Source organism: Harmonia axyridis, chromosome 6 (assembly GCF_914767665.1).
Source record: "Harmonia axyridis chromosome 6, icHarAxyr1.1, whole genome shotgun sequence".
NCBI classification, from domain to species: domain Eukaryota; kingdom Metazoa; phylum Arthropoda; class Insecta; order Coleoptera; family Coccinellidae; genus Harmonia; species Harmonia axyridis.
The window spans coordinates 24,529,502-24,542,802 of record NC_059506.1 but is presented as its reverse complement, the minus strand read 5'-3'; the positions used below and the strand labels follow the sequence as shown (position 1 = coordinate 24,542,802).

General features: G+C 33.8%; 1 protein-coding gene across 2 annotated transcripts in view; it reads left to right on the top strand.

Annotated features, from left to right (window-relative positions):
* LOC123683465 (Ig-like and fibronectin type-III domain-containing protein 2) overlaps window positions 1–13,301 on the top strand; it is a 297,049-nt gene that overhangs the window by 244,526 nt on the left and 39,222 nt on the right. For both annotated transcript variants that reach the window (XM_045622528.1, XM_045622529.1), the window contains 2 exons: window positions 11,831–11,971; window positions 12,724–12,885. In XM_045622528.1, coding sequence (XP_045478484.1) covers window positions 11,831–11,971; window positions 12,724–12,885 — 303 coding nt within the window. The remainder of the gene's footprint in view (window positions 1–11,830; window positions 11,972–12,723; window positions 12,886–13,301) is intronic.

Sequence of the window (13,301 nt, the reverse complement as noted above, 5' to 3'; positions counted from 1 at the left end):
AAAAAGTTTATTTTTTCAAATTAGACACCTAGTATATTTTTCAATTTTTGGAATCAGTACAACACATTCTACAATTTTTCTATTCACTTACACAGACTTTTTTACTATTTTGTAACTTGGCAAATGATGATTTTTTTGGTCCGTCCTGTATTATTGACAACCATAATTCAAAAGCAGTGACACAGATCAGATCAATATCTAACGACTTGCAAAATTCCTGACTTAAATCTCAAATATTGAGCGAACTAGAGTCATTTTCGTAATACGCCAATTTGATCTAAAATTTCGAAAAATAATTAATAACTCAAAAACCGTTGAAGATAGGGATGGAAAAGTAAGAGTGAATAGATTTAATATTTTATGGAGTATCATAAAAAAAATAGAAATACCGGATGTCCCATTCAAAATAACAAAGTTGTTGCCAAATTGTCGTACATCCGGCAACACTGGAAATGTGAAATTATTTTAAAAATGTACCTTAACTGGCCAAATATCTATCCACAAAATTTGAAATCTTTACCATCAATAGTTTCCATAATAATCTAATAGGCCACTCACCTTGGGACACCCGATATACCAGGCTGTAGTATACACTCATTACAGAGGACCTAGGTAAAACATTCCTAATTCTAGCGATTGCAAACACTGAACTGTTTAATTTTTTACATAACACGTCAATATGAGTAGTCCATCTTAAATTTCTGTCCACATGGATTCCAAGAAATTTAGTTGTTTCTGATGTTGTGATAGTGTTATCCCCACATTTCAAACTAAAGGTACTAACTTCATTATTTTTTATAGAGAAGTAAACGCATACAGTTTTATCAACGTTCACCATCAAATTGTTTGAGCGGCACCAGTTTACAAATTCCCACATAATACATTCACAGGTACTCCGAAGTTCCTCAGGATTCCCGCCAGAAACCACTACAGACGCATCATCAGCAAATAGCGTTATTAAGAAAGAAGCTAATTTTATAGGCAAATCATTTATAAATAATATAAATAAAAGGGGTCCTAGCACGGATCCCTGAGGAACTCCAAGACCAATATCGTGCCTTTCAGAATGAGTAGATCCTACTTTAACAGTCATAGTTCTTTCATTTAGGTAACTATGCAACCAGTCCAGGAATACGCCCCTAAAGCCCAAATTATAGCACTTTTCGAGTATGAACTCGAAAGAAAGTGTATCAAAAGCCGAAGATAAGTCAAAAAATAGACCTGCCACGGACAGGTTCCTATCCAAACACTCGTAAACGGATTCGAAAAAATTTACAGCAGCTGATTGGGTTGAATGACCGCTCCTGAAACCGTGCTGAGCAGGATGGATTATGTTAAATCTATTCAGAAAACACATCATCCTGGTGAAAACTATTTTTTCGAATACTTTGGAAAACACGCTCAAAATGGATATTGGTCTAAAATTCATTATGTCATTCAGATTGCTCTTTTTTAATACTGGGATCACTATGGATTTCTTAAGAACATTTGGGAACCTTCCCGTTGTGATTGAAGCATTGATGAGATATGCGAAGTATTCACTAATAATTTGGCTTGCGACCTTCAAAACTTTAGCAGATATGAAATCGATACCGACGCTTTTTTTATTTTTTAAAACTTTAATGGCATCCTCAACTTCGATTTTAGAAACAGGATTGAAAAAAAAACTACTGTTCACCAAAGGAGTCAATGTGCAAGATTGTGATAACTGATCTCCATAACGAACCATCAATTTCGAAGCAGCAATTGTGGAAAAATGTTTAGCAAAAATACTAGCTAACTGACTTGAATCGCTACACATAATCCCATTTAGATGTAAGGTGACATCATTTTGGCCACCACTTGATCTCCCAGTAAGATTATTTACAATATTCCAAACCGTCTTATTTTTATTTCGGGAAGAATCAATAGTTGAACTATATAACTTATATTTCGAGGTCTTTATTAGTGCCTTATGTTGATGTTTGGCCTTTTTGTAATTATTATATGTCAGAGAGGAACCAATATGCCTATGCAGCCAATGAAGATTTGACAAGTTGCATTTACTTTGAACTATCTCAGGTGATATCCATCTTTTCACTGGACTGGCCGACGATAGTTTACATATAGGACAGGACTGTTCAAAATAGTATTGAATATTATCTACAAATGCTTCAAAGCACCTATCAATATCACTATAATAATGAAGATCAGCAAAATTGCATTTAGACAGAGAGGCCTCAAATTTATCTAAATTTTCCTGACTAACATTTCTGAATGAGTACGTTTCTAACTTTTTTTTGTTTTCCGGTTTGAAATCTACCTCAAGTAATATTGCTTTATGATCACTAAGATGGGGTTCGAATACCTCAACTCTATAGTTATTTGGATAGACATCAGTAAATATGTAATCCACTTTTGAAATACTAGTATGACCATTTATGTTAGTGAACTCTCTAGTAGCATGCTGAGACGTCACCTTCAAACCGAAACAATCTAGTACATCTTTCAATAATTCAAAATTTTTACAATTACCTTTTAAATAATCTATGTTCAAATCTCCACATAGAAAAATATGATCAACGTTTACAAAACATGACTGTAGTGCAGAAAATAGTCTATCAAGAAACAGTTCCAAGTTACCATTACACGGTCGATAAACACTAATGATACCTAGACGAATGCCTCGATCCGAAATCACAACACCACAAATCTCGACGTGCATTTCCACGGAGAACCTTGAAACTTTCAATTTATTGAATTTTAAATTTTCTTTTATATATAAAACACATCCACCATGTTCCCTGGAGGTGCGACAAAAGCAATCTGCTCGATCATAGCCCTCAATAACCATGGAAACAATACCATCCTCACAACACCAATGCTCGGCTATACTTAATACATCAGTATTTGTTTCTACTAATAATAACTCTAATTCATCCAGTTTGTTAGTAATACACTGGGTATTCAGCTGCATTATTCTTAAAGATTCATTACTAACACCAGAAACTAACCATATCATAAAGGATCGAACTATTACTGACGATCGATGCCGTTATGGCTGTCCAACGAATGAGACAATCCAACATATCACGGGAGGATGTCAAATGTTTGCAGGAAATGAATATAAAGAGAGACACGATGCAGTAGGAAAGATACTACACCAAGAAATGGCAACTAAATTAACACTAATTCATTCTGAAAAAGTGCCATATTAAAAATACCGACCGGAAACCATCCTGGAAAACGAACGCTATAAACTGTACTGGGATCGTACAGTTTTGACTGATAAAACAGTCCCTCACAACAGGCCAGATATATTGCTAGTTGATAAACATCAAAAGGCAGCAATACTCATCGACGTAGCAATACCCAATAACAACAACATGCGTCAAAAAGAGGTCGAAAAAATTTCTAAATATAGGGACCTCGAATTTCAGATAAAGCGCCAGTGGGGAATGATATCAACGAGAACTATTCCAATTATCATCTCAACAACAGGAATAGTACCCAAAAATCTCAAGAGAAATATCAAGCAACTAGGACTTAGTGAGTATATATATAATATAATGCAAAAAGCTGTTCTTTTAGGTACTGCAAGGACGGTGAGAAAATTCCTAGGAAGCGAAGGACAGGTCCAAGGATCGCGTGTAAGAGGACCAGAAGTTCGACGAGAACCAGGGGGACCACAAGGACCGGACACGACCGAGCTCTGCCCTTCTGATATTTTAAATATCTGGGATTGAGTGAATGTTCCTCTTAGCGAGGAGTGAGAAGCCGACGTCGAGGAGAAATCCTACGCGTATAGGCAAAAGTCGGGGATAATAATAATATTTCTTTATTTCAAGTAAATTCAAAGTTACAGTATGAAACTAAAACTGACAATTTAAATGAAATGACGTCAAAATTCTGAGCTTTATCCAGCTCGATCAAAATATTCCCTTAAGCTATATGGTTCTAAACTAATAAGCAGATGTTTTACTCTATTTCGAAATGTTTTATAATGTGTTATACATTTTATTTCATTGGGCAATTTATTAAAAGTTTTGATAGCCATATAAGAAGGACATTTCTCAGTTAATGTAAGTCTATGAGTTGGAAAATTTATATCTAGGTTTCTGGTATTATAACTACTGGGATTTTCAACTGAGAACTTATGCTTATTTTTATATAAAAACAACAAACATTCAAACAAGTATAAACCACATACCGTAAAAATATTCTTAAGTTTAAATTTTCCCCTACATGATTCTCTATAACCCATTTTACAAATAATACGTATCGCTCTGTTCTGAATTAAAAATATCTTTTCTATATTTTCATTATTTCCCCAAAAAATAATACCATACTTGAGAGTGCTTTCGAAATTTCCAAAATATATAATTCTCAAGGTGTTCTCACTCATATACTCTGTAATTGATCTAAGTGCAAAACAAATTTTACTTAATCTTTTACAAATAATTTCCGTATGCTGGCGCCAGTTCAAGAATCGATCAATATATATGCCAAGGAACTTTACTGACTCAGATATTTTGAAATTAAATTGTGACAAAGCAATATTATCTGACTTTTCTTTTTTTGATCTATTTGTATCAAATAGCAGGACTTTGGATTTATTTTCATTTAATATTAGATTATTTTGATCGAACCATGCTTTTGACTTTACAAAAATGTGACTTGCTCTTCTTGTCAGCTCTTCAAAATCTTCTGCACCAGTAAGTAAATTTGTGTCGTCGACGAAATTGACAATATTTCCTTCACTATTTTGAATTATATTCCCCAAGTCATTCAGGTAAATTATGAAAAGTAATGTTCCAATGACGCTTCCTTGATCTATTCCTATTGATCTTGTTAGTATTTTCGATTTGCTAGTAATATTGTCTTTTGTGACGGTAACTCTTTGTTTTCTATAAGACATGTAGGATTTCAGCCAATCATTTGCATTTCCTCGTACACCATAAAATTCCAGTTTTTTAAGCAAATATTCCATATTCAATGAATCATAGGCCTTGGAAATGTCCAAGAATATTCCCAATGCCATTTTTTTGTCTTCGAGTAATTCCAAGATGTACTGTACAAACTGAAAGATGGCAGTTTGTGTCGATCGTCCATGTAGATATCCGTGTTGAGTGTGATTGAATATTTCTTCTTCATTGAAAAAATTTATGATTCTTGCAGAAACCAGCATTTCAAAAACTCTAGAGAAAGCTGGTAGTAGACTAATGGGCCTGTAGTTGCTTAAAATTTCTGGATGACCTTCTTTGAAGATGGGTTTTATTAATGCCATCTTTAGACTCTCAGGAAAAATACCATATTTGAATGAGTTGTTTATTATATATGATATTATTTTGCTAACTGCTGGCAATGCTAGTTTGACTATCATAATCGGGATATCATCATCACCACTACTGAATTTGTTTTTAATCGATTTACCTAAATTTTCAACTTCTGTAGGAGTGGTAGGTTTCAAATAAAAAGATTTATCGATATACTTCATGTGGGAATAATTTATAGCTATTGTGGGTAAGTTTTTCAATATATCAGTTACTGTATTGTTGAAGTGTATATTTAAATTTTCCGCAATTTCTTCTGGGCTTCCTTCTAGCTGATAATTCTCTTGATCTTTTATTGTACCTGATATTTCCTTGCAGATTTGCCACATAGTCTTGCTTTTATTGTCAGATCTAATCACCCGTTCCTCATAAGATTTTGTTCTCTGTTTTTTCAGTGCGTGGTCATATTCTTTCTTTGTATTTCTGTACAGATCCATATGTTGTTTACTAGCGTTACTCATAATCAAAAGAATATCTAGTCTCTTTTTTATTTCTTCAATTTCAGGTGATCTATACTTGCTCAAATGCTTTTTGTTCATTGACAGTTTTTTTGGGAAGTTTTTATTGAATATATTCGTAAAGTCCGACATAAAAATATTCCATTGCTCATCAACATTTTGTGTGTCTGCTTCTCTTACAAGCTCCCAGCTCTGACCAAATAATTCCTCCAGAAATGTCTTTTTTTCTTGTAGACCATAAAATCGACAGAACCTAAGATTATTATTTTTCTCTATTTCTATTAAGAAACTGAGTTTTTGCGCTTTATGATCTGATACATGAATGTTGAAAACAGAACTTTCCCAATCAGAAATATTTGTGAAAATATTGTCAATGGATGAACTTGACCTATCAGTAACTCTTGTATCCTGGTTAATGACTGGATTGAGATTGAAAGATTCCATCAGATTAAGTTACTCAGATGCATCTTTATTTGGTCTTAATAATTCAATATTGAAATCACCTGCTATTATTATCTCCTTATTTTCTTGATGAATTTTCTCCAAAACTTTTTCCATTGCGGACAGGAAAGTTTTTATGCTACCATTTGGAGGTCTATATATTGACAGAACTATGAATTGTCTCTTTTTTGTGGTCCACTCTCCAGCTGCACATTCAAACTCTCCACACTTGGAAAATTTTTGCAGTTGTTTTCTTGTTTTGCCTTTGATGTTTTTGTGAAAATATAAAGCTGATCCACCATGACTTCCCTCAGGTCTACAGAAACTTCCAATCAAATTAAAGTTAGCAATTGGAAAACTGGTTAATTGTTCTTCTGACTTCCAATGTTCTGTCAAGCATAAAATTTTGCATTCTTCATGTTTTTGGAGTCCATATTCAAGTTTGTTGACAGCATTACCTATAGACTGTATGTTCTGATGTATTATACTTATTTTGGAATTTTTTGGACTATATACTTTTGGATGTTTGATTTTAGGAACTATATGATTGTTTATTATACTAAAAAAGTATTTTCATTATTTCTTTTATGGATTTCAAATTTGAATCTTCTTATTCCTACATTTGGTGGCCAGAAAGATGGTTCGTACATTTCATTCTTCTTTGTAAGTGGAGCTGTAACACAAAAATTTTTGAGTTGTCCTGGTTTTGTCTGTAGTTCTGTTACAGTAATTTTCGTATTTTCGAAACCAGGTTGTTTCTTGATATGACCTTCCACCATTTCAGTTGTTACATTATTGTTTACTCTATAGATATTCAGCCAAACTTTTCTTTCCGGGCCTGAAAAACCATTTCCTGAATCACTTCCCGTTCCAAATCTCTTCTTTGCATACCGTTTTCTTCTTTTCACTTCAGTGAACTCAGATTCTTGTGACATATTTGTAGTTTCAGTATTGTTTTCATTCATTTCTGGGGACTTTGGAGTTGACGGAATTTTCTTGTATTGCTGATCTATTTTGAGGTTATCATTGTTTTGTTTATCACCTGGTCTGTCAGTCACTTGAACTACTACTCTCGGAATAATTTTATCTGAGGCAGTATTTTCTCTTTGGGAACTACTTTTCACAATACTTGAATATTGCGTTACATTCTTTATGTCACTTTTTTTTTCCATGTTACTTATCTGTTGTTTTAATAACCTATTATTTTCTTTTAATATCATGTTATTTTAGATGAATTGAACGTAAACTGGAAATGTGCCAAATGTTATTAAAAATGTAAAATTTGAAAGAGCTAGTGAGTAGCGAAACAATTGTTATTTTAATAATTGAAGTGCGGAAATAACTGTCATTAATTTCGATATATTATGATATGTATTTTTCCTCGACAAAACGTATCATCAGCAATAATTCAATTCATTCCATTCAGAGGTTATCTTTGGCAAAATTTATATAATGCAAACAAATGACTGTCGTGTGTGGTACCTTTAGCCTTCTTGATATTACTTAGAGACAAACAGCTTCGGTCAGAAGCAGGAATATTTCATATTTCAGCCTCTAAGTGCCTAATGCGTTTACTGCGGAGTGCAAAGTAAAGTGCAAAACAGATAAGATTTCAGGGCTTATAAAATATTACTGGCAATGTCATGTGTAATTTATCTAGAACACGCCATAAAAAATTACAGGTTAACCTAGTTCGAGGGAGTAATGTTGGTAGAGAAAAATTCAACTAACGTGGGAGTAATTTAAGTACTGAAGAATATTATTTAATTTAATTTAATTTAATAATTTAATAACGCCTTCATTTCTTTATAGAAATCTCAAGAGGAAGTTGACCCATAGGTGTTCTACCACTTAACCCTTGTTGATACATGAAAGAAAAAAAAATTAAATACATACATACATTGTGTGCAATCCATCCAATAAAATTCATAAAAAAAAACAATAAAAGAGCATAAAGAATTAAAAAAAAAATAATTTCCTTTTTTACCCTCTCGGAGATAGAAGGTGAGTTAGGAGGAACTGAGCAGGTATTCTCTGATTTTGTCCCTGAATCTGTGATCAAGTTGTTTCAATTCATAAGGTATAACATTTTACAATTTACAGATGTTGTATCTTAAACTCCTTTGAAATGTTGAGGTTCTATGATGAGGACATGTGAGCAAATTTCTATGTCTGATATTAACATTGTGAACATCAGCTCTGTATTGCAACTTGCAATAGATAAGGTGGTCTTCTCTTCACAATTATTTTATGAAAAGTACAGAGAGCATGATAGTTGAAACGAAGTCTCATAGGAAGCCAACTCAACTCTACCAGCTTATGAGATACATGTTCAAATTTTCTAATCCCGAAGACAAATCTTATACAGTTGTTCTGTACCCGTTGAATTCGACCAAGAGAGTCCTGGTCCAAGCAAAAGCTATACACAGGGGAGCAGTAATTGAACTTCGATAATACCAGACTCTCACACAGAAGTTTTTTATTATAGATAGATAAATACGATCTAAGCGGATATAAGATTCTTAATCATTTTAATCATCTTAATTCATTCGAAATCAAAAACGAACACATTATTGTGTACTTAGTACTACACAGGATAAAAGAGTCACACGAAATCTGTAAAAACAAGTATGAAAAGATGAAACTTGCTAATTGATAGTCTGTAATTGCATCGATATATCCTGAGCATTCTCTTGGAACAGAATCCAATCAACAATGGCCTGCCATGATATCTGATCCAATACAATGGGTTGAATTGGCTCTCTCGATTGTTCTGGAGTGTTAAGTGACGGATTGTGAGATTTAACTGATCATCTGAAGATGTCCTGAACAGTTCCTATTCTATTGAAGTCTGGCGATCTGATTCAGAGTCTCAAATGAATCTTGTTCAGTGGAGTCGATATAATCTCCGGTCTATAGATTACGTGATTGGGAATTATCGTCAGAATAGTAATTTACGTAACAAGTCCGGAAAATAGGGTTTTTTTGAACGAATAGACAAAATTCCAGGACGAGCGTAAGCGAGTCCTGGAAGTCTGTGAGTCCAAAAAAACCATTTTCGGGCGTGTTGCGTACAATATTTTTTCGCCAACCATGTAAAATAACACTATCGCTGCTGCTTTCCATATTTCATTGCGATTGCGATCAAAAAACATGCAAATTTTTGACAACTAATTCCATATGAACTGTCAGCCGTTATCTTGGTTGCTATGGATTCTATGATTCTTTTCCGGCCTAGTCCGGGAAGTACGTACTTTCCGGACTAGGCCGGGAAATGCTACTTTCTCAGAGAAAAAGCGTCCGGGAAGTGAGCACTTCCCGGACGGTTGCCGAAAAAATTGTTTTTCTTGATATAATTTCGTGAGAATTAGCACAATTGCGATATGTGATGTTTTTGAACGCTCGTTTCAAGAGAATCCATCAGAATAATCCTAAAATGTAGTAAGTTCACACCTGTAGTAGTCATGCATAATTAATTGAAAGATTTCTTAGAAAGAAGAGGAAATTTTTATGACTACAATATTAGGTCAGCAAAAAACTTCAATATCTGCACAGTGAGAAAAACTTCTTTACAGAAGTCTTTGTTCTATGAGGGTGTTCGTTTGTATAATGGACTCCCAGAGGAAATTAAGACGGCACCATCTTTGGGTGCATTTTGCGGAAGATTGAATGGCCACTCCAGAGAAATGTGAATGATTAAATTATTGTTGTATTGATTGGCGATTTTTTGTACTAGCCGGGTGCTAAATAAATTTTATTATTATTATTATAACAGTGGACTATCATTTTGTCGAACGTCGAATGATTTTTTGTCGAGGTGTTCCCAGACATTTTAGAACGTGCAGCCTCTCTTAAGACATTCTGATAAAATCATTAGTTTAGCAGTTAGTGATCCCTGCTAAATACAATTTCTATCTACATAGCGGAGCACGCTGGTTTATATCCCAAACGGTTCCAATCTTCCGAAGGATAGATAGCCCACGACGCTATCTCTCGGGAAAGCAAAGTGTCACTACACTTTCCATGCTTTTACCACAAAAATTGGACTTTAACAATTTGGGAATTGAGTGTATTCTCTGCAAAACTTCAATTTACCTGCTAGCTCAGTCGGCAGAGCATGATACTCTAAAGACTAATTTCTAGGGGTGGTTTGGCTTATTTGCCAACAAAACTCCTACCCAGGTTTTTACAAATTTAATAAAATTAAAATATACAATGATCGATCCTTTTCACTCTAAACAAACAATGAAATAGAAACTTAACTTAAATCGGTTTTAAATGAGTTACTCTGCTATTAGGATGGAACCTCTTCTGTAAATTATTTTCAGCCTTCTGAACACCAGATCTTATCAAGAAGCTATAGTACTCCCATCCCCATTCAACGAAGTTGATGTGATAATGTCAGGTATTACGCAGGTATTCTTTCAGATTCAGGAAGTAAAGTGGGTTGACATAGGTACTATTCCAAAGTCTGTATCTCAAGAAAGGTTTCTGTTGTTCCAATTCCACGGGAGGTGCTTTGAGAAAATGATCAACGATATAAGAATATGTTAACTGAATTTACAACTCCTTCTCGGATTTCTAACCAAGAAATTAAAAAGAAATCATTACATTCATTATCAAATAAACCTGAGAAGGAGTTTTGTTGAAATTGTTTGACACAAAAAGAATCCCACCAAACCTGAAATACGTTTCGACAAGATGGATGACTCTGAAAAGGACGACTGTTTCAAATTGAATTAATTCGTTTCGGTAAAATTATTACTTGTTGAATACAAATATTCATGTCAACACTTACCGAGAATCCCGACACAATTCTCGCCGATAAATTAGATTCCAAATATCAAATTAAATTAATAATGACTACAATCTAAATCTTAGGTACGTATCCTTGCTGAAGTCTCGACAACTATTGAAAATCTCCCAGAAGATTCTCTCTAGATCCGCGCATCCGCGCTCCGACCGATGGTACACGATCAACTGGCAAATTACCGCGTCTTCGAAAATTCCAGTAGCGTACCATGGACCTAAGCGTGCAAAATCGTTGCAGATTCTATTGCTCAATATAATTACCTTCGAGAGTGGTACATGTACTCCAATGCTCTTCTAACTTTTCAATACCATCCTCCACCTCTGCTCCAGGTCCGGCATTCAAGGTCTATGGTGTGACATAGTGACATAATTTTTGAAAAGATATATATCACCCCAAATAGACAAATTTGTATACAAAATATTCGAAACAGCATTTATTATTTCCATATTTTTAGATCATTCGATCAAATTGTTAAAAATCAACAAACGTTTGAAAGTTCCTGACTTGACGTCAGAGATTCTAAATTTTTTTTTCGCCAACCAGATCTTTTTGGAACCTCAGAGAATATCATTTGAGATCATCAGTTCATTTTGTTGAGGTTCTGTAACTGTATACATAATCTTTATCGGCACAGCCCTATTGATGCAAGATTTTTTTCTGGTTATAAACTCAAACTTTAAATCTCAAAAGAAAATAAGCTATGGCATTATAACCGTTAGGACATTATTGTTTAGTATGATTGTCTGAAACGAATTCTTTGATATAAACCCTACTGTATTATTAATTCTCATTTCATTTCTTTGCAGAATCTATGGAAGAAACATCTGTACCTTCAGGAGGAGATGTTTGGGTGTTACTCATTAAACAGGCAAAAACAACTGATTCTGGAATATATGTTTGTGAAGTGAACAGTAACCCTATTGTTAGGAGTTTTCACAAATTGAGTGGTGAGTTTATTATTATTTCATTCCTACTTTGAAGGGAATAATGTTGACTACATAATAGATTTTGGAATACATGATACATTGATACATGAATTTCAAATACTACTGCTATGACAAAATTTCTCATTTCTCTGTTACCCAACTGTTCATAATTAATTGAAATTTTCTTCCAATAATTTTAGAATGAAATCATCATACTTATATATTATTATGAATTGATGAAATTCTATTTCCTTTTGAGTAGAATGTATTTCAATTATTTATTCGATATAATTAATATAAGAAAAAATTAGAGAGTAATAGATTACTGACGCTCCTAGTATATTTGAATGTGTTCATCAACTGATTGGAAATTCATATGTTCGATGTTAATGGAAACTGCTTGTAATCACCTAAAGTAATAGTTCTTGTAGCATCATGTACAAACCTTGTCTTTTCTACATATTTCCGAGCAGGTCATGTGACATTGGAAAGACTTTTCTCCTAGTCACTTGTTGAACATCTTCAGATTGAGTGCCAAGCCCAAAAACAACATTTGACTTTTCTCTATGAAGAAAAACTATTGAAAATCTGATATATATTGGAAATGTTAAAGTGATGCCAAAGAAATATTGTTTTCTATTTCAATATTATTCAAAATAGATTTACATTATCAAATTGGAAGGAAGTAATTTTTAGAAGCCATATTATACTTCATCATAAAGATAAGTTCAACGCAACCTTCAAAAAAATCTCAATAACATTTTTTTTTCCAGTTGTTTCTAAAGCGCTTCAACCACCTGCCAATATGACCGACTCATCCTTGGAACCAAAAACGCCTTTCAGCAGTAGGAACCACAATTATACTGACTGTTGCCAGATGAGAAACGTGTCATCGAATTGTCTTGGATTCTGCAACATTCAAAGCATACTAGAGGGTATGTGAGAATTTTCTAAATTATAGCCGGAAACCAGATGATATTGATTTTGTCTCAGTCGAAATATACCTCTCTATTTGAATAAATTTTCAGGCGAAAACTTTCATTTTTCTCTCTGGATATGCCGTAAATATCAGACTGAATTATTCTGAACGATTCTTTGAAATATGCAAGATATTATGACAAAGCTCCATCCAAATGTAAAATAAACAGATTTATTCATTTCTGATATTTGTGAGTTCGTCCACTCGAAAGAATATCCAAATTTTTTCAACCCACTCTATGATTGTGGATAGACATTCCGAATTATTCAGAGTTTATAATTCTCTCGCCATGTTCAAACCCGTTTTCGTTTTGCAACACTTCAGCGCTAGTTCACTGAACATCACTTTATCATTTCATCACAATTTCTGTAG